The sequence below is a fragment of the Paramormyrops kingsleyae genome, chromosome 7 (assembly GCF_048594095.1).
Source record: "Paramormyrops kingsleyae isolate MSU_618 chromosome 7, PKINGS_0.4, whole genome shotgun sequence".
Classification (NCBI taxonomy): Eukaryota; Metazoa; Chordata; class Actinopteri; order Osteoglossiformes; family Mormyridae; genus Paramormyrops; species Paramormyrops kingsleyae.
In genome coordinates this window covers 16,142,694-16,165,254 of record NC_132803.1, presented here as the reverse complement: position 1 = coordinate 16,165,254, position 22,561 = coordinate 16,142,694, and the positions used below count along the sequence as shown (strand labels likewise).

The 22,561-nt window shown below is 38.3% G+C and overlaps 1 protein-coding gene across 4 annotated transcripts in view; it reads right to left on the bottom strand.

Annotated features, from left to right (window-relative positions):
* Positions 1-1,024: 1,024 nt before the first annotated feature.
* Positions 1,025-22,561, bottom strand: part of LOC111849850 (uncharacterized) — a 27,593-nt gene continuing 6,056 nt past the window's right edge. For 2 of the 4 annotated variants that reach the window (XM_072714405.1, XM_023823108.2), the window contains exons 5-19: positions 22,408-22,486; positions 22,074-22,162; positions 20,748-20,894; positions 20,602-20,653; positions 17,988-18,088; positions 16,274-16,359; positions 15,914-15,995; positions 10,894-10,979; positions 9,039-9,126; positions 8,770-8,818; positions 8,391-8,478; positions 7,987-8,087; positions 3,945-4,029; positions 3,611-3,715; positions 1,025-1,448 (exon numbers count right to left, since the gene is read on the bottom strand). In XM_072714405.1, the coding sequence (XP_072570506.1) occupies positions 1,344-1,448; positions 3,611-3,715; positions 3,945-4,029; positions 7,987-8,087; positions 8,391-8,478; positions 8,770-8,818; positions 9,039-9,126; positions 10,894-10,979; positions 15,914-15,995; positions 16,274-16,359; positions 17,988-18,088; positions 20,602-20,653; positions 20,748-20,894; positions 22,074-22,162; positions 22,408-22,486 (1,343 nt within the window). In that variant the 3' untranslated portion in view covers positions 1,025-1,343. Of the gene's footprint in view, positions 1,449-3,610; positions 3,716-3,944; positions 7,309-7,986; positions 8,088-8,390; positions 8,479-8,769; positions 8,819-9,038; positions 9,127-10,893; positions 10,980-15,913; positions 15,996-16,273; positions 16,360-17,987; positions 18,089-20,601; positions 20,654-20,747; positions 20,895-22,073; positions 22,163-22,407; positions 22,487-22,561 lie in introns of those variants that run through there. The other 2 variants (XR_011992372.1, XR_011992373.1) reach the window with 2 other exon arrangements.

Below are 22,561 nucleotides of genomic sequence, written 5' to 3'. Positions count from 1 at the left end.
GCACTGACAGCTGCCTGAAAGCCTAACAGCTCGCGGCGTAAGGAATTAATGGTTAGAGTCATCATGTCAAGAAGAGGCTGCTGTGTTAATGTTGTCAGGCACGTGAATCGAGCAAATGCAATGAGCCCCCGATGGTCCATCAGGGAGCAAAATATGTACATGTATAGGACAGGGCCCAGCACATTGCAGTATTGCAGTAGGAAATGAAAAGGCAAATTAATGATGTTCTTTTCACTGTACATGACAGGATTGTACATAAGGATAAAGAGATCAGTTTCTCATACACTCATATACACGGAGGTTAGGCCGCCGCAAGTTGAGGCCAGAACTGCTTATAATTTTCCTCTTGAGGAGTGAAATCCTGGTACCCATTGCAAGCTGGAGAGGTGCTGGTACTGTAGAAGTACATCTGCCATCAATGTTCATCATATTCATTTTGATGATCAGTCATGAAAAACAGTGCTTTGTTTCCCCAAAACCTAAAACAGACGTAGGCTGTGCAATGGACAGTCTGAATAGTAGATGGCACAGCACGACATATTATAAAACAACAAAGATGTGGTTCATATTCTAAGAGATCTTCTTATTTATCATATATGGGATTCTACAGATGCAGTACATAGAAGAGCCAGAAATCAAACACTAAAGTTTGGAATATTGCATTAAAAAGGTTAGAAAAATATATCTTATGGCGAAAATGATTGTTTTGGATAACTTCTATGGTAGTTGTAATGATATATACCTTGTAATATGCCTCCTACCAGGTTTAACATCAGTGGTAATTTTTATTATTTTTTTACTTTTCCTTTAAACCCAACATGGTTCCTGTTTCTGATCATCAACAGGCTGTCATAGACTTTTGCTGGAATACTTGGGTAGACCTTAGAGTAATATTATCACTAACAAGAATTTGAGCATTTTGGTTCAGAATAAATTTTTAATGTAAAAAATGTGCATTATTTCATAATTCCAAAAATGGGACACGATAAGAAAGACCTGAATACTTTTACCAATCACTGTACACTGTAGGTGGAACAATATTTTATTGATCTCTGTGGTTAACCTGCATTTTTTAAATTAACTACAACAGCAAAATGTTTATAATTTGAATAAATTCAAATGTAATGTAACAGAGTCAACAGATTTAAGACAGACAAGACACAGATTTCTGAGAGGTAATGTTGAATATGTTTGTGCCATTTATGTTTTGTTCATATAGAGTATTCCTTTGAAGCATAGTATTGTGACAGGTGTGAGCAGCTCAGTGAGAGCTTTCAGGCACTCATATCCACCTTACTGACTGCAGTAGAGCTCATACACTGCAGAGCATTATCCTAACATTGTCACATGCCTTTGAACTGCTGCATTATCGAATGGAGCTGTTCACTGTGCTTCTGCATGTTGATTTGTTCCTCTTTCAGTTTCTCTTGCTCATGCAAAATCTCTTCCTGCAAAAAAGAAAAAAAATACAGGCTTGATTTTTCAGTTCAGAATGATGTGTTGACTACTTACTAAAATTACTTATTTAAATAAAAAAAAATTATTTTTCCTCTAAAGTCAGCTTTTGGTGTTTGTCCTGCATAGTCACATGGTCTTATTATACCAAATCAGTTTTAGCTCCAGTTGTGTCTTGCTTGGTTCTCTAGGTATTATTTTAGCAAGCAGGTAAGTAAGGCCTATGCAGGGTTAGTGGGCCTCTGTATGTAACTGTACTGAATGTGAGTATTTAATTTAGTGATCTGGTTCTAGGCTGAGAGTTTTGGGCACACAACAGGGCACTCTTCCTTTTTTGTCAATATATTTTTTGGCAAAACAAACAAACAAAAAAACAACAAAAACATTAACTACATTTATATAATCAATCACAAAAAAGGAAAACATTACAAAATTTCATTGCTAGAGGGAATCAAATTGAAATACAAAGGCATGTCTTTCTAAAGGATAATTCAAATTTGCTTTTAACAAAGTACAGCTAGTCTTTAGCCACCCACCTTAAAAACAGATGCATAAATCATTATCAGTATTTGTCAGTATTTTGGGTTGTAGGTATATTTTTTAACATCATCTGTAAATCAAAACAAAACATTTTTCCTAATAGTTCTTATTAGAAACCGTAACATTCAGACCTTGATCTACACTCTTTGACTTGGATGATATGTTTTATGTGTGGCCTCCACAAACCACTGCAAAGATCTTTGAAAGATCTGAAGTGTCAAGAAAATTGCATTTTCGTGGAGACAGAAAAGAAATGATGCTTCTGAGAGAAGAAGCAGTGAACATTGAGCTTCACGTCAAGAAAGAAAGCTGCTTCAGCTTTATGGAGTGGCTTTTTCTTTGTGATAAATAAAGTGGCGGCTGAACTATGAATGTCTGTTTTCCTGGCTGTTACTGGAAAGCAGAATTTTAGAAGCACCAGATTAGAATGTTTAGACTATAGAACTTGATAGTACCAAAAAAACAAGACAAAAATGTTGCCAGAACTGCTAGCTAGGCTCAATAAATGTTTTGAACTGAAAAAGAATATTCTCATTGAAAGATTTGATTTGGAATACACCGAAGTCGCCGTGAGCAGCTACAAAATAGAAGTCAATCTTCAGTGCTGCTAGCAAAGAGATCAGTTGAAATGACTTCAGATTATAGGAAAATACTGTCCAATTCTGAGCCCTCAGAAAGGTCAAAGAGGTTGCAATATATGTCTTTCCATTGAAGGCAGAACAATGTTGAAATGGAAACTCACAGGGGTGATTGGCTTTGTGCAAAGTCTGCTACAGCTGCCTGTGCTGGAAGCATTACCATTCACCAGCTACCATTTCTACACCTTACACAGCCACAATAGCATGCCTTCCCATGGCCGCAGATGCCTGAAGTTGGACATTTAGCCAAGAGCAAAGTCATCAGAGGCTGAAATCTGGTAACAGCCAGGGGCTGGCCACAGTCCTGAGCATCCATGAGCCAGAATTAGAAGAGATGATGGGTTTGGATGACATTGTTATTGGGAGGAAGTACATCTAAAACAGAGATGGTAGATAACCCTCCTTTCTGTACTGATTATCACTACAGAACAGTGAATGTAGGTAGGTATAAGAATCTTTTACCACAGTAATGGACCATGTAATAGTGTGCTATATGTTTTACGTTGGATAAAACCATCTTCTAAATAAATACAAATGTAAATGTTATGGAGTAGAATAAAGAAATGATTGTTTTACAACCTTAACATGCACTTAACGTTACTAGAAGTGCAATGTATTAAAATTTAATATGGATAAGTTCATGTGCTGTGCATATGTATATTTGTTTGATGAAAAATTAACGACACGTAAGACAAAATTAACAAATTAAGCCTCCGACAGCTCAATGTGTATAAGCAAGGCTAATCTGAAACAAGGGAAGTGTGATTTTACCTGTAGTAGATAGCTAGTGAAGCTTGAATATATGATGTTTGTGTGACTTTACTGTACTATTATTTCTGATAAAAAACATGTTTTAAACTGTCACTTGTTTACCAGGAATTTCATGCCATCACATTACATAAACATACAAAAATTTCTTGAAGTAGTTTACGTATAAGAAACAAAACCGCTTTGTATATGTCAGTGCTGAAATGTACCCTCAGTTTACACAGTTCTTTCCTCTCCCTGTCATTCTCCTCTGCCCTAGCGCGTAGCCAGGACTCATTCTGTGCTTTGTGTCTCTCCAGTAATTCCTTAAGCTCCTGCAAAACACAAATTACAAATATAACGGCTTCCTTTGCACCACTGATACACTGAATTGCTGAACAAATAAAACTATACAGACAAAAGCTTCCAGACACATACACAAACATGTTGTTTACTGTTTCTTAAGTGGGTTTCAGTCAGATTTCTGCAAATTCTATATATGGCATTCTTAATTAAATCTGTTTAATTCAACCAGCTTATTAAAAGCTGTAATTAAACACAGACCTGTTGCTGTTTCTGATGTTGCATGCAGTAGGCCTCTCGTTCATACTGAAGAGCCATTGCAGTCTGGGCGATTGCTGACTGCTCACTGTGTCCAAGCAACCAAAACAAGACAGCATCATTGTAAGGCTGAATTCGGGTTCCACCATCTTCACAGCAACCACTCCCTTCTGCCATTTGCTGTCCCTGGAGGACAGACATTATACCTTACTCCCCTAATTGTCTAGGCAAATAAACCGGTCTAGTTGGTTTCCCCAGTATGAGGAATTGTTGACCTATGGCTGAATACCAAGTGCTTCTTTTCCTGAGTGCTTGATTCTCCCTTTGTGTGATTTAATGAGTGTTACCAGTTACCTTGCCCGGTGAGTGTTTGCCCCAATCCCCATCTCAGTGCAAGCGCATATTTCATTTCTCCCATGTTTGCATCTGTGCCTGCCTTAGATTTCACCCCCCCGGACCGATCTTATGGTTTCTCAGCCTTTGCTTCCATTTATGACTACGAACCTCGCCTCTCATTTTGGCTTCCTGTTAGCTCTGCAGTTGGATCCCCTGTCCTTTAGGCTTCTTGTTACAGAATTCCTCATCTCAACATGGACCTAGCAGTGCTCCATGTTAATCTAGCCCGCCTGTAGCGGTACCTTAAGGATACGTCTTCCACCTGATCTCCTGCCCCGGTTCAACCTCCAGTCTCACTGTCCGCTGCTGCTGCCATAGCTCCTGCTCCATCCTATCACTATCCCTTTCTGGAGCACTACAATGGTCTTCCTGAATACTGCCAGGGAATTGTTATGCAGTGTGAGCTGTACCTCCAGAATAAAAAACATCTGTTTGTTTCAGATGCCAACTGGGTCAGCTTTAACCATCATCCTGCTGACCAGAAAAGCTTGATAGTGGGTTATAGCATTGTATCATCAGAGTAGCCCAGTGCTGCACTCATTTGATAATGGCATTAATCTGTATGGAATATCAGCTGATCACCAGGACTCCCAAAGCGGACAAGCTGCTTTATATCAGCTGAAGAAAGCTTTTGGCAAAGCATCAATCCTCAGACAACCCGATCCTGAGCTGCCATTCGTCAATAGTAGACACATGAAGCATCGTTGCATGAGCAGTGATGTCCCTGCGAAGTGACACCCCTTCCAAATTGCACTCTTGCACCATTTTTCACATAAATTGTCTGAAACAGAGTGAAGTAACTAGGAACTGCTAGCAATTATGTTGGCCCTTGAAGAGAGGAGGCACTGGCTCGAGGAGGCCAAACATTGATTTCATGTGCTTACGGATCACAAGAACTTGGAATATGTGTGAAGTACCAAAATTTTGAGGCCTCAGCAAGCTCCATGGGCCATGTTCTTTGCCCGTTTTAGGTGCAGGGTCACTTAGCTTCTAGAGGAGAAGAAATCCAAGGCGGATGTCCTTTCCCACAGACCTGACCAAAGCTCCTCACTTGTGGACCTGTTTCATCCCTCCAGTTATATGGGAACTGTTGGGCAAGATGAAGCATGTTTTGCAGAGTAATCCTACTCCACCATCCATGCCTCCTAACCAACAGCATGTGCCAGCCTCATTCATAACTCACACAGTGAACCAATACTCCGCTGGCTTCCAGACATATGAAGGACCACAGAGCTGATGAGTCCACGCTTTTGGTGATGGTCAACAGAGCAGAATATTTAAGATTATGTCTCATCTTCTCTTGTCTGCACCCAATCAAAGACCACAAGAGCAGCTCCGTCAGGTCAACGGCAACCCTTACTTGTGCCCCAACACCCCTGGTCCTACATCACAATGGACTTCATCCCCGGTGTGCTAAGGTCACAGGGTTGTACTGTGATACTGGAAGTTATAGATCAATTTGCTCACATTGCCATCTGCTGTGGAGGTAGCTGAAGTCACCTTTTACAATGTGTTTCAATTTTATGGCACGGTGGAGCATATCGTCACTGACTGGGGATGACATGGACAGGTTCTGGAGAGAGTTTTGTCGTTGGATGGGAATCTTCCTAAGTTTTCTCATCCCCAAACAAATGGACAATATGACTGGTTAAACCAGGAGATAGGAAGGTTCTTCTGTTCGTACTGCGCTAATAACCAAGCAGACTGGAGCCAGTATGACCTGTGGGTTTATCATGCACAAAATTCCTCATACCATTCTTCACTGTCTCACCTGGTTTCAGTGTGTACTAGGGTACCAGCCCCCTACCCTACCCCAGCAACGTGTTCACTGTTGACAACTGGTTTAAGAAGAGCAGTCAAGCCTGAGAATGACACATATACAGCTGTGCTGTGTCATACAATGACAGAAGATGGGCCCCGGTCATTGATGCTGCCCTGCACCACTCCAACTCCATGGACAGTAGGTGTGGCTCCCTATCTGTGATATCAGTCTCCGACTCCTCTCAAAAAAGCTGTGCCCCCCGGTGGAACAAAATCCTTCGGCGAATCAACCCTGTTACTTACCAACTGTAGCTGCCTGGTCAATAGGTCAATAGCGCATCCCATGTCTCCTTGCACAAGCCAGTACATTTAAGCCCACTGCATCAGTCCATTGATCAACCAACGCCTCTGCCCTCCTTGGATATCGATGGTGATCCAGCATGTTCGATCCATCTAGACCAAACTTAGCAACGCAACAGGTCATAGTGACCAAACGTTTGCGTTTGCTCTTCACAGCCTTAAGGTGAAACTGACCAAGATGTTTATGCTACTTGCTGTGTCCTACTGACCACGGCTAAACCATTGCATGATTTTTGAAAATCACCAACCATGTCATTGCAGGATTTTTCCTTACCATTATAGTGGCTTGTTAACGCAATAGTTTTGTCAGTTTTTAATGTTGGAAAAGAAGCACTTGATCATTGGTCCTAAAATAATACCATGTAAAAGTTATCTCAAAGGGTACAAACAGTTCTCCAAGATTAACCTAGTTTCATCTAGCTAGAAAAAAATGATTACCGTTGACCTTTAATATCAAACATAATATGAAAGCTACATAAATGAAGAAACGCACACAAAACCAATGCACCAGCAACCTGGAAAAAAAATTCACAGTCAAGTGACCATAAGTGTTCGTATTGATTTGTTGCAGTGCTGTTCCTTGCCCTGCTGCTTCTGTATATTGGTTTGTCCTGTTTTGTTTTACCTGGGTTTTGTTTGATTACCGACATGCTAATGCGACACAATTGTGTTTCTTTTGCGTTTTCCCTGCCAGAACTCTACACTCTGCCTATAGGCCTTTTCTGTTCCTCCTCCTTCTGTCTTGCCCTGGAAAGGGAAGCACTGACATAAAGCTGTGATCCTTCTGGAATTCCCCATGTCATGAGCTTTTGTGTCCCAAGCCACCCAGGCTTTCTTACAAGTGGTTTTACTAAAAGAAAGTTAAAAAAAGAACATAAAACCATGGCAGTTGATGTGGATTGGGTTTTTTGTTCTTAAAATTAACTCTTCTAAGCCTCTTACATGCCTAAACAGAAATCAAACAGGCATTGCTCACTATATGAAAGTGTCTAAGGAACACTATTTGTGACAATACAACAAAACAATACTATTATAACAAATAAAGGAAAGTGCTTCAATTACAATATTTAAAGCAATATCTAATCACATATCATCAGTTAGGATAAACGTCAGATGGATTTAATTTTTCATAAACATTAAACATATTGTCAAGTGTAAGTAAAACTACAGTAGCTGTGTCATGTATTAGACAGTATAACTGATTCAGGTTGAGGAGGCCTCCCAGGTCTGGCTGTCCTTTTAGCTTTGCTATATTCAGAAAGCATATTTATGCTTTGATTTGACTTCAAAGTTTCACAGCAGGTGGGAGAGCACAAAAGATCAAAATTGGCAACATGGCATTATCCAGAAAACTGATTAAAAGTACATGAAAAAGTTTAAATTCATAGGGTATTGGGAATGTTTGACATACCCTTTGATGCTGGGCTTTTCATGAACTAGCAGCAGAAGGTTTCACACAGTTTAATATGGGCACTACTACAGCAACATCAATTACTACTAATGATTATGATACTACTAATAAATGTACCTGTCGAGCTTTTGGAACTCCGAGTCTAACATGGAGAAAGCCCTCTGGATCATGTCCATTGCTTCATTACGGACAGCAGCGAAATCCTTGCGACTTGCAGTCTAAATAGTTCAAACATATCAAACATTCACCAAAACAGAGAAGTTGCTTTCAATATAATTTAATTATTTTTTTTATCACAGAGCATAATTGAATAAACAGAACAGAATATTTCTAAATATGTAAAACAGGATGAGGGGAAAGGAACACATATATTTCTTAGTGATTTCTAGGCTGCACTGGCTGCATTTCCCACTGGACTGGGATCTTAGTTTCACAGCTTGGAGCCACATACAGTATGATCAGGGGTACAAGCTTAAGTTATCACTGGAATAAAGAGGTTATACTGAGACCTTCAAACTCACTTTTGCAGGGGGATGCATTTCAAGCCTAACAGGAAACGAAGGCTCACTTAGCTCGTACTTGATGTTTGGAATCTTCGTAGGAGCAAATCTTGCCAAAGACAGACAATGCAAAAAACAAAAATGCATCCGAATAGAACAAAAATGATTCAATAGTAATCTATGACCACTTAAATGCCATTTTAAGGATTTAATTTTTCAAAGTGGAGGTCATGATGATAAAAAGTGTTGCCTATATAGTTATTTCCATTCTGAGGCATGCAGTAATATTTTTAAGGGAAATTTTCCCTTTTGGTACCGCCACGGTGAAAAGAGCCAAAGATAGCATAAGGTAGAGCACACTTCACAAAATGAATAGTGACACTCTATGGAAGCAGCTCACCCATTGCTGACTCCCTGAATTCCAAATTCAGACAGTATCTCTTTCATTACTGTGAAAAAGAACGAAGGCATTAGGCAACACGATCTAACATTGCTGAACAAAAACCTAAATCAGAGAGTGTTTTAAAGGCCAATAAAATGATTTACATTCTGCCTTCTATTCGTAAACTGCCTCTGTTGAATTTGGTTAAATAATTAAAAATTACACTACACATTTCTGTGGAAGGATCCTGTTTCAAAAGCAGCATTTTACACTCATTATAATGTTACCTGGCTGTCTTTCAGAGGGGTTGATTAATTTCATCACCTTTAGGTCACCGAATTCTTGCTCTTCATTTTTACCTCCAAAAACATACATCTAATTAACAGAAAAAATATTCTTAGTATATGAGCATATAAACTTATGTAATTGGTAGAAACCTATACAATAGTATAAAAAACCTGGTTTAGAGTGTGAGTGAATTGTGATAGCATTATTTATTACACATCAAAAGCTACACAAAAATTAAAAAGACAGTGGAGAATTTAATTGCTGTAATTGAAGAGGGAAGTCCTTAATATCTCCAAACTGGGTCATACAGGGACACAGCAGTGGGCTGAGCAGCCAATGGGAAGTGCTGGATCGCAAACTTAATGTGTTACACTAACCCTGCAGCCCTGTCAAACGTAACATGCGTTTTTGAGAGTTCCCTTGGTAGCAAACATAGGACAGATGACATTCCACCAATCATATTAGCTTCCTCTAAAAGACCAAATCTGCATTGGAAGATGTTAATGCCGAACAGAATTCACAGACACAGCTAAAGACGGGTGTGTTTCTCATAAACACACAATTAAAATGAAGTTTTCCAATACTGCATGTGAAGTAAAATGTAAATAAATATGCAGAAGCAATACACAAGAATTATATTAAATCATCTGCAATAGTAATGGAATATACACCAGAAATAAACCACTAAAACTCTCGCTATGTTAAAATTTAAATGAAAATTCATTTAAACATGAAGTCACTTTATTGTGGTCTGAATACAAGCATTTGCATCCCTCTCCTGTTTTCCTTGCTGAGGGCCATTTGAATGACACTGCATTGGCTGCCACTCGACTGTATTAACAGCATGCTACAATTCATGAATTATTCATGAGCAGCCTATTACTATCCAGCAGGAAAGAAAAAAGAGAGCTTCACAGGCAGGATGCCGGAGATTGTACTAGATTTCATGCTGTTGCGTGTTGGGGGAGCCATGTCTGTACCGGAATGTTCCAGGTCTGGCAGATAATTGGTCACATAAATGTCTGTGCGTATAAGCAGATCCACCCTGGAGGAACCTGCACTGGGCAGAGAGTTTACCATGCTGGCTACCTTTGCAGAGTTCCACAGAGATTTACACTGTGTAATTTCCTACAAGTTTTACTAACAAGATATTTCAAAGATCATTTATTCAGTATAATTACACAATACTAATGAAACAGTTATCATGCTGTCAAGGTCTGATATAAATTTTTGGTAACGCTTTTCATTAACTGCACCTTCTTAATGCATTCATAGAACCTTCATAAGCAGCATGTAAGTATACCTTAACATCCTGATATACATTTAATACACATTAATAAAAAACATTATATGATCATACTACGATTATAATGTTTGTTATTATAACATAATGTTTATGTATGCTACAGCTGTTAAAGATGTTAGGGTATTAAGGTATACTTATGAATGCTTATGAATGGTCTATGAATGCATTATGAAGGTGCACTGAATGTTTTATGAATGCATTATGAAGGTGCACCAAATGTTCTACGAATGCATAATGAATACATTATGAAGGTGCAGTCAATGTGAAGCATTACCAAATTACTATGATACATATATTCCATTCCTCATTGATGCATACTCTGAAACCCATTCTTACAGGAAACTTACTATATAGCTTTCATTTTAAAAAATACTATTTGGTTTTAACTTAAGGGTATTTTGCTTTAACTGTTAGCACAGAAGTGTACATTTTGAGCACTCCACCTGCAGTACATCTGGATGACCCACTGCTCCCAGTGAAATCAGAAATGTTGCTCTTAGCCAGAGGAGAGGGCACAAAGGTCTTAGTTCTCTTCATCCGACACTCACATGACTATGAATGATGAACGCTGTGTGGTCGTGCCGGCGGGCTGGTGGAATCCCCATGTACAGAGGCACCTTCCATTTCATCTTTGCTGGGAGAAGAAGAATTGCTCAGAAAAGAGATCTGTGATGAAAAATGTATCACCAAAAGGTGATTTCTTAACCCGGATAAGAGGAATGATGCAGGAGACCATATGATGGTGAGCAAATTAAGAATGAAACCAAAACAATATGCTTCATGAGGCTGCCATAAAGCCGAAATGAGATTTCTCTTTTACTGAGATGGTTTGGTTCTGGCCTCAGCCATAAAATAAATGTACAGCTGAAAATATCTTCTCAAAACCCTGGCCCTGGCTGTGAGCCTAGAAAAAAACTGAAAAAAGGCTTTCTAAAAAAAAACGCTCTCTGGTGCCAAGGATGCACAATTATTATACACAACACAACATTACAGACAAACACAACACAACACTACAAACAAAACTAAAATACTAGATGGACTAAAATACTGTGATAACAGAGAAATACATTAAAAAATAAAAGAGCAAAAAATAGAATATGCACAAAAGATTCAATGTTTAACATAGCATTACAAAAATTAAACATCACAAAAAAGGTTGGCTGCGATTTTCAGATTTGCAGCTTAAAATGTCTTTCATAATTATGAGAGTGATCCAAACGAAACCGCATGCTGCACCCCCAGGGAAATGTTTTAGAACAACCTGAAGAAGATTTTGTCTGCCAGCGCTGCCTTCGGCTCGCCTCTTACCAATGCAACAGGGCTGGCTTTTGTTTAACTATAATTTGGATAATTTGGATAGCTATGTCAGCTGTGTTATCATGCTATAAGTGCCGGGGAGAAAGCAGAAGTATGTTTCTAGGTAGCAAAATAACAAATGCCTATTTTCTGTTTTTGTTTTTACTGGTTTTGTTATGCTGCAAGATTTGTCTTAAATATTCCACGGAGGCTCAGTTGTATTCTAACACTTTGCTTTAAAAAATGTTAAAAAGGAAGTTTTTCAGCTGCCCTCAGTGTGACTCAAGTGTATCCTGCCTACTGCTGTGGACCACTCCCTCCATACTGGCCACAAAAACTGAAATAAACAACACAAACATTAAGGTGCCTGTTATTTTATGTGCTATAAAAATGTGCCTACATACAAAGAGACATTAGATCAGATTCTAACTTAAAGCCCCTGCCATTTTAAAACTGAAAGAGGTTCTCTCAGTTATGTTGAACTGAAATGATCAAAAATAGACTCCATCACTGCGGGACCAGGAAACACACAATTACAATCTAACACACTGTATGAGATCCAGTTGGACTCTACAGTGCTCCCAGTGGCAGTACACTTGTATTTCCCAGTTATAGGTTTATTTTACACTACCAGCCAAAAATTTCTGAAATTTTCTACATTTGCATGTCATTCACTTAACATTTAATAAAAATATACTCAATTTGGTTTGCTCACAAATAAATTTACAGTATGGTCACCATTTGAGTACTTTTATTAGCAAGAAAATGTCATATCTTTGATTCATCAAGGTAACCTCCTCCAGCAGTCATAACAGCAGAGAAAATTTGAGGTATTCTTTCCAGAATGTACATTAAACACTGCTCTGTTTCATGGGATGGAACAGTTAACTAGTGCATTTAAAGTTAAAGGACAGCCTAGAATTTGGCTCTGTCATCGCCAAAAAACCTGTTAATAACATGTCAGACATGCACTGTTACATACTCCATGTTATAAAGGAAATCAAATATCAAATATTTTTCAACAATAATCTAACACAAAATATAGTGCGTCAATAGTAAGGCAGAACTGCCTACTCTATTATGCCATTTTATCTATATGGTTTATGTACTGGATTTAAATAATCCATAAGCCCTAGGCAAGCTTTACTTCCACAACACCCCCCCCCCCCCCCCCAACATGCACCGACAAAATAGAATTGGCTAGCTGAGTCTGTGCCCCCTCAGAAGACAGTGCCCTAGGCAGTCTATAGCTGTGTCTCAATTCAGGGGCTGCATCCTTCGCAGGACCCAGTCTAGGTAATCTTTAGCCGTGTATGAAGGCAGAGGCTGCACCCTTCACAGGACCCAGTCTAGGTAATCTTTAGCTGTGTCTGAAGGCAGAGGCTGCACCCTTCACAGGACCCAGTCTAGGTAATCTTTAGCTGTGTCTGAAGGCAGAGGCTGCACCCTTCACAGGACCCAGTCTAGGTAATCTTTAGCTGTGTCTGAAGGCTGCTTTCGAAGACTGACTGCATCACAGTGGTGCGACAAGTCTGTCCCAATTCGAAGGCTACTTCAAATTCGGTCTAGAAATACACGGCGCTTTTGCTGAGTCGCAATCCATCAACATATCCCTGGATTAACTGCGCAGGGGTAAACCGGCTAGACGATAGGAGTGGCGCTTTGTGACTCAAGGGTGAACAGCTGGTGATGCAAAAAGAAATTATCTTAAGGCCAGACCATCTCGTTTGACAACGCTTTCCGTTCGACCTTTGAAGAACGCTGCCTACAAAGGCTATGTCTTTTGGATGATGCAGCCCCTGAGTTCAGACACAGTTTTTGTAGGCTGCTTTCTTCAAAGGTCCACGCATTGCATCTTGGGAAAGGTCGATGGATCCTTTGCAGCCTGGGAAAAGAAGCCTACATTTCTAGGCTGCAAAAGGAGCCTTCAAAATGTTATGCCGCTGTGACGCATTTTGTCTTTGAATGCCGCCATAGAAAGCTGAAGGGCCCCGAATTGATGTTTCTTTACTTAAAAACATATTCAAAACTTTTTAATGTAATGAAGAAGTTAAAATTGGATTAAATGGGTTCACATACACATTGTTCTAATGAGGTGTGAAATCTTCTAAACATTTTTTTTGCGTTTAATCTTGTTTCAGCCAAATTTGGCATAACCAAAGACATTGTTGAAGGGACAGGCTACTTTTACAGACAGAAATGCCAACAGCTTGCACAAACATCTTAATAAAATTCCTTCTTTTTCAGTTTATACTGTAACAGACAAAATGAGACAGCTCTCATTTAAATAAAACATATTGCATTTAATTTGTACAGCAGACATTTTCACTGAAAATAAAATGTGCTTAGGAGTTCACACAAAATGTATAGCATCTAAATATTTCGCCTCAGAATGGTACCGCTAAAAAAGCAGTTACAGCTCCGTTATTTATATGAGGATGGATATAACTGAAACATTATTAGCCATTTAGCACTATCTGATCACATAATATACGGTAGTTCTGCACAGGAGAAACAATCATTGATTTATTAGCTAAACTAATTAGCTAAACAAAAATTCAAATAGCAATTCATTCAAACTCAATTTGCAATTCCCAACTGTCAGACCGCTCATCAAGGCGGACCTTCATTAACGACGTCACTTCCTTGTTTAGGGCCTCACCAGCATTCAATGGACTTGTTCCTTAAGAGAGTAATAGCGACAGAAGAGCCTGTAGCAAGTATTTGTGCCTTAGCAGATGACATGGAAAACAATCGGGTATCAGCATATAGCAGTGCGGGTACCGCTTAATTCTCATTACGTATATGATGATGCGTATACGATCCCGTATTTGCTCTTGCGACATCCCGGCACACGCCTCCACTTTACCCCGACCTGCAGAACTGTCCTAAACGTGGAAATGAGTTGCGTTGTGAACCTGTGGTCGATTACTTTTCCTCAATAAGTTGAAATTGAATTTGCGAACTGAATTCAGATTAAACTAATAAACTCAGATTGAGTTTTTTTAATGCGACAACTGCATATTCAAGTATACACAATTCATATTCAGTTTCTAGTAGCACAAATATCAGCCCATAGAGGTAGCCCTCAATGGCCACCACAGGTATCTCGATGGCGGGTCTCCCCACTCTTAGATTAGTTTGCATCCTTCCCGTGTCAAGTCCAGTTAAGATGGAAAGTTCCTCTACCCTCTGTGAGAGCAAAAGCAACCTATCAAACACATCTATTGCTGATACCCGATTGTTTTCCATGTCATCTGCTAAGGCACAAATACTTGCTACAGGCTCTTCTGTCGCTATTACTCTCTAAACGAACAAGTCCATTGAATGCTGGTGAGGCCCTAAACAAGGAAGTGACGTCGTTAATGAAGGTCCGCCTTGATGAGCGGTCTGACAGTTGGGAATTGCAAATTGAGTTTTCTTCCCCAACATGCAATGCAATTGCCGGGGACGCCATTGCATTTGAATAAAGTGGCAAAAAACCCATGGCAATACGCAATGCAATTCAGTGCCTTGTTATTCTATTTATTATTCAAAATATTTTGAAATTAATTAAGGATTGCATAAGCACTTTGCACATTGAATTGCCGATTGCAAAATGTATTTAAAAATTACACGTTCAGATTAAATATTGAAATGACAAATGCATGCTCTGATTGAATATTGAATTGCCAATTGCAAAATGAATTGCCATTTGAATAAATTGGCAAAAAACCCATGGCAATACGAAATGCAATTCAGTGAATTGTTATTCTATTTATTATTCAAAATATTTTGAAATGAATTAAGGATTGCATAAGCACTTTGCATATTGAATTGCCGATTGCAAGATATATTTTCAAATTACATGCTCAGATTAAATATTGAAATGACAAATGCATGCTCTGATTGAATATTGAATTGCCAATTGCAAAATGAATTGCCATTTGAATTTTTGTGCTTATAATCTTCCATAGTAAAGGGGATTCTTAGTAATACAGCTGTGAAGGCTGTTTGCATAGACAAGGGACATCTTGCCACCAGGTGGAGCCATTTGCACACCTGAAAGTTCTCATTTGAACAAACAGAGTTTGAGAATTATTTTTTAAAAGTAAGTCTTACTTATGAAGCAGATGCCTTACCCAAAGCAACAGACATCTTTTGAGAAAGGTTCTTGCCTAAGGGCCCAACCTTAGAATCTGAACCAGTGATCTAGCGATCACAGGCAAAGGGTTGCATCCTGCTGAGCCACAGACAATCACCCACATTCACAATGTACTCACATTAACATACCAATGCTCAGTTTATGTATTTCATTTGTTGAAGCGACAGCTCCATTCTTACTGGCGCATTTCCCCCCAAACAAGTAGATATCCTGAATTCAAGAAATTGAGAAAAATATTTAAAGCTCTGAAAAGCTCTGATATACAGTATAACCATTCTTGCATTCTTTAACACCCCCAAAACTTAGCTGTAAAACTTGACAGAATAGTTTCATCTTCTTTAGGTAGTAACATTTTTTTAGGAAGTAACTAAAGTAGTAGTGCACCAGTGCAACAATAACAGCATTTTGATGCATAATCTGTAAAATCATGTTGCTATTTTTGGTAATGACTGTTTTTGTTTCTTTTTGAATCTAAAATAATTAGTTACCTTGTCATGATGTGCTGTGATACTGTATCCTATGCAAGCCAGGGGACATACTCCTTTCACCTCACATTTCTGCCATGTAAGGCTATCTAGAAAAAAATGCAAATTCTTTCAGTGATATGCTGATGGAATAAATGTATGTCTTTTTTTGAGCATCAGCAGGGGAATCGTACAATAAATGCAAATGACTAAGAAAGACATTCTACTGTTTATCTATGATTACACAAGGTAGTGTACTATAGTTATTTTTAAAGTAGACAAGCTGAAAGCTGTCCATCCATCCATCCATCCATGCGTAATTTTGCTCAGTGAGAGATTAAGTTTCTTCATGGGGGAACTAGACTATACCATCGATGACTGAAATATGCTGCCTTTTGCAAGCCACTGATGTAATGATGTGCCTGAAAGAGTCAGTATGGCAAATGTTTAATGAAGTGTAAATTATAATGACATTCTCCACAACATATGTATAAGAAATATCTAATATTTTCATCATGCACAAGTATAAAATCAGTTTAAGAATTTGGTAAGAGCACCCAAGAGGGACTGAGAGACGGAAAATGTGTAAGCAGAAAATGTCTAATATTCTGCCCTGAAATTTACAAACTTGAAATTTACAGCTACATAAACAGACTGAATTTGGTGGATTCAACCTAAATTAATATCAATGTTACAGTTAGTGTTATTGTTATTATTGTTACTTTTATTTTAATGAGGATAAGCGGATAACAGATGGATGGGTGGATATTACCCATTATTTATAGTTAACGATTTTTATTGCTTTGGCACAAACTCAAAAATGGTGTAGAAACAACGTGTGAAAACTTTCTAAACCATTAGCTCACTTGTTCACAACAAAATACCCATTTCACACAAATTGCAAATATGCAAGCATGTTTATGCAAATTATTACATACATATCAATTTAGTAAGTCTTGCTATTCAAAGTGGATTATGTTGCTTCTTTGTTTAGTTTTACTCTCAACACACATGTATACATCTGTTCACTGTACAAATAATCACATGTGAAACAGTCCAACTAACAGTAATCTGTCAAGTGTATACTTTCATAAATTGTTGTAATATCTGCTAAATTGACGAATTGCTGGTCAGATTAATCTTGAATTTCATTTATGAAGGGGAGTTATAGACAAAAGCGACAGTTTGTCCAGAGGAATGGAAGGGATGAACATTACAGCACTGTGTCTATACTTATGCCTTATAGTAAGATTTTTTTACTATACAGTAATGTGTAACTTTCTCTCTTTTTGCACTTACTATTTCCTGCACTTTACTATGTAATTAAACTGTGACAGGACAATTGTGAGTTACATATGAGTCCTGCAGTCACAAGTGATGTTTGACATGTGCAGTGGGAAACGTTGTACTGTTGAATTTGGTATCTGGTATATTAACAATATGTTTAACCATGTTGACTGTATTGGTTTTAAACATTTTGATGGCACAGACTTCTTAATAAACAAGTCATTTAATTTTGAAACATGAGGTTTTGAGTGAGTTACAGCCTTTTGCAGGTGAACTACAGTGTTGTGCTATACCATATAAAAATCGTTTTGGGAAATGGACCTAGTTTAAATTTGTTACATTTATTTAGAGATGTGTGACAACTGAGAAAAATGTATCATGCAGGTTGTCACATATATAACACAATACAGTATTATAGTACCATATTTTATATGACATTCTGGTCAGTTACCTGTATTGAGCACGTGGACATCCTTACAGTAGATGTTATTCTCTGAGCAGCCTCCAAGCAAGTAGATCTGCTCACTGACCATTGCAAATTTGTGGTCAAATCTGAAAAGTGCAACAATTTAGCAATTAAGTATCTATTTATATGTACAAATGCCATGCAGTATAGAGTCTACACTTCAGTCCATCACAGGACATACACTCAGGCACACACTAGGAATAAGTTTAGAGACATCAGTTGGTGTAACTGCAAGCCTTATGATGGGAACGTGACCAAAGGACTCTGCAAAAAACCACAAAAAGTTTTGGGAAAACATTAAACCTGTACAGGGCTGGGGCTGGGAACTGAACTCATGAACTTGGATTGAGGTTAGAGCAATACTCACTGAGCCACCACACTTCTCTTCTTTATTTACAACAGAATGGAGAAAAAATGAAATTCCTAATACTAGCGTCAGTTATGTACATTTAGTCAAATGCTAAATGTGGTTGAATGTTGCCATCAAAGATGATTTCTGTTATCCACAAATCTGGTTAGACCCTAGCAGTGTAAACTACTATTTAAACACTACTACTTAATAAATGTGCACCAGTCTTTGTCAAGATGGAAAGGTACATTACAGTACATTTGAATGTGACATACTTTTCTGGCGCTTGTTCCAACAAAGAGAAAATGAATTTATTGAGGGTCCCAGTAGAATCATTGTCTGCAGTGTGCCAAGAACAATGGCATTCACAGTACAGAACAGATGGTCGTCAGATTAATTTTCACAAGACAAGAGCACAATCAGCTACAGTTACTACAGCATAGCAACAGACTGCATTTGCTGTGCAAGAGAAAAAGTACCAACAAGCCCAGCTACTATTGCTAACTCTAAGAAAATTCAAAGATATATGTCTATTACCTCTTTGTCAGCGAGTAGCAGTAGATTCAACAAATCTGTCTAATTTCTTATGTTTTATAAGAAATTGTATGTTTTTATGACTTGTATTGAATGCATCTTCAGCATAATCACATTAAGAAAAACTGCAAAGGAGTGGCTAATGTAGCCATTACAACCATTTTCATAAATCCACACATCCCGTAATTTATCAAACTTACACCAGAACTACTTGACATCCTAAAGACGAAAATATTTACTTACTAAATCAGTTAACAGTATTTTAATTTATATTCATCCCCCGAAACAGTCTGTGTCAAAGTTTCTATAGCAACAATAAACAAGCTGGTTTATGTCTGGCTCGCTCAAGCCCCATTTGCCCACAGGAACACCAGCATTCTGCCAATAATGGCTTCTTGTGGGACCTGAAGTAGATGAGGGTTAAAGGCTTGTGTGTCAAATGAGAGATGTTTAGAAAGCGGCACAGGGCATGGTGAGTGCTGTGAGAACAGGAGGCGGCAACAGTTTCCCTTGGTAAAATCCTTATGCTTATTGTGGCTTTTAGTCATATGGCTTCGAAATAGACAGACGGACATATTCAATGTGGTCTTTGTATGTCTCGGTCTTGAAAGGGCATATTGTGAAGTCCCCAGTTGCCCTCTTGTCCCCTCCTTGGCTGTTTGCCATGGAAGTCAGGCCAGATTTTACAGACCAGGCCTGTCACTATATTAAGAAACAAAGACAGTGAACTGCAGAACATCTTCAGGTCAGTGTTTGAAGAGCAATGACAGATGTTCAACCCTTTGACAGCCTTCCAGGTCTTTTTAAGGCCCAATTAGAACGCTTAGAGTATGTCTTCGTGTCGATTATATCTAATCCTGAAAACCACTAGTTAAAAATATTTCAAATAAATAAATAGGGGCTATGGAAAAATTCCCCCAATGTTTACTTTGAAAGTATAAAGGTACCTGTTTGTCAGCCATTGAACTGATATTCTTGTTTTTTCCATGTTTTTATTTCTGCATCCTGCCAATCTGTCTCTTTTCAAAAAGTTGATGATGCTATTTTTTTAACTGACATGCTATCTTATCTGCCTTAGCACAACTTGTGGCCTCCTACCTAAAGGTCAACTGTATATTCGATCCTTGCCAATCCCTTGCAACAGCATGAAGTCATTTACCTGGTTATTACTACATAGCTCTCAGTTTAACATGATGACTACCACATTTTATTCCTTTCATCGTTATAATTCAATATAGACAATGTATAATACTAAACATTGTAACGATTTTATAAATTTGATTTTCCAATGTTCTTGGCAGAACAGATGCAGTGCACTTTTCCATTGTTTATTACTGACAGAATGAATAGAGGCAAACTGTGAAGGCTTTGGCCTTGCCACATACCAGAAAGAGCACACAGCAGATTCAGCTAAGCTGTTTTGGCACTCGACTGCGTAAAGCCTGTCTGCAAACAGCTGAAGATATTCTTCAAGAAGAATGACCTGCATAACAACTTTTTAAATATGTTGTCTCTGTAACAGTCATTTTTAGTATGTACTCTAAGTACAAATAATGCTCATGCACACAAGTACAATCATTTATCTCTGTTCTGGCTGATACTTGTCTAGAGGAAATAAGGGAAGTATGAAATAAATGAATTAAGTCCTCCAAGTTTGCAGCGTGCGGCTAAGTTGTAAATTTAAAAACCCAGTACTTTTAAGATGATGTAATTTACCTTGCAGATGGAAGAAATCCAGTAGTCTTAACTGGAGTCCAGGTCAATGATACTGGCAAAATGTAAAGAGATGCTATTTAAGTTTTATGCCAAAGTAAATCGATTTTAAATTTAGCTGAATTGATTTATAAAGAAATTCCCCAGACCTGTGTTGAACATCAGCAGGTCATCTGTAATGATACCATCAACAATTCCTCCAAATACATAGATGGTGTCACCCACTGCTGCAGAGCTGTGCTTCAGACCCCTGGGAGATACTCCTGAAGTTTTCAGCTTCTCCCATGTGAGTGAAACTGGAAATGCATATCTGCTATTAATATGAATGCCAATAATATATATATATGTGTGTGTGTAAATTCCTAAATAGGTTTATTTATAGGGTTCTACAAGAAACCAGTACAGTGTTGCAATAGACTCATTTGTAAATTAAAAATGAAAGCATATCGATTTATGACCTTTTTTCCTGCATTGCAACAGATGTACAGTACTGTGCAACAGTTTTAGGCAGTCAAAGAAAATGATGTGAAAATCATCTTTATGTTGGTGTAAAACTAGGATATTATGTCTAATGTTGGTGTAAAACTAGGATATTATGTTGACACTTCAAGTGTCAACTTAGCCACTTGAAAACATTTAAATATTACCCCAGTATTTGCAGTAACCATCCCAAACACCAGGCTTCCTCAGTTATGCTCCTGAGGGCTAGAATCCAACGCAGTTTGCAGACTCCCATGCTGAAACACTTGATCTTAATCAGCTAATTATCAGGTTTAGTGTGTGTCTTCAAACAAGAAAATCTGCAAACTGTGTTGGATTCTGGCCCTCCAGGACCATAATTTGGGAACCCTGCCAAACACCAATGTATTTTTTGACTTGGTCCATAGCCTATCCTGGAAGCTATGGGAACATGGCAGGGAATAACCTAGGATGGGGTGCCAACACTTTGCAGGGCACACACCCCCCCCTTCGCACATACAGACAATTTGGTAACTCCAATTATCCTCGGCATGTTTTTGGACCCCAGAGTAGCCAGAGGAAAGCCCACAATGATGTGGGGAGAACATGCAAACTCCAGTGGGTGGGGACTCAGTCCCAGGTCCCAGAGATGTGAGGCAACAGTGCTAACCACTACATCACCAACCACCCCTCTTATTAACCTAATTTAGTTCATTAATTGAGCTTGTGGTCAAGTTTAAGAAATACATAAAATGGCTGGGGTGTCCATGAAGCTAGGTTTGGGAACTGAAGCGGTGTTCATCTAGCCATCCAACAAGATGTCAGTAACTTTTAGTAGAACGGCTGAAATTGTTATTAGTTTTTTTGGTACCTTTTAATTTGCATACTCTATATTGTTAAATTATTTTGAGCAAATATACAATTACTAAATTTAAACATATTCTGTGACCTAAGACTCTGTATCTCTGTTTATTTTTGAATCATTATAATAATGTGGCTTGTTAATGTGATCTTACTGATGTCAAAGCAGTAGATTCCTGCCAGGCATTCCCTCGCTTGTGGAAACGAAGATCCCCCAAACAAATAAAGCTTCCCTTTAACCACACTATAAAAGAAAGAGCATATTACTTCAATATAAAAAAGTGAAAAGTGAGTATTCAATTCAGCAGCATGCCTGTTAATACCAAATTTAAGGTGACATATTTAGTTTTTAATTTCTCAGTCTTCATACAGAAATTCGATCTAATTAGACTAAAGGTGAGTGGTAACAAATAGTTTTGACGAAGTCTGAATTACACAAATTACACACAAAAAGCAATATGCTAATGTCATGTTTTGAGCTTTCTTTACCAAAGACTATGTCCTTCCCTTGCTGATGGTACAGCTCCACTTTGTGGCAAAACTTCCCAGGTAATGTTTGAAGGTGAAACTGAAACAGAACAGGAAAACGTCGCATTTTTGATTTTGTTTTTCAAAAACAACTAATAAAACATTTTGAAATAAA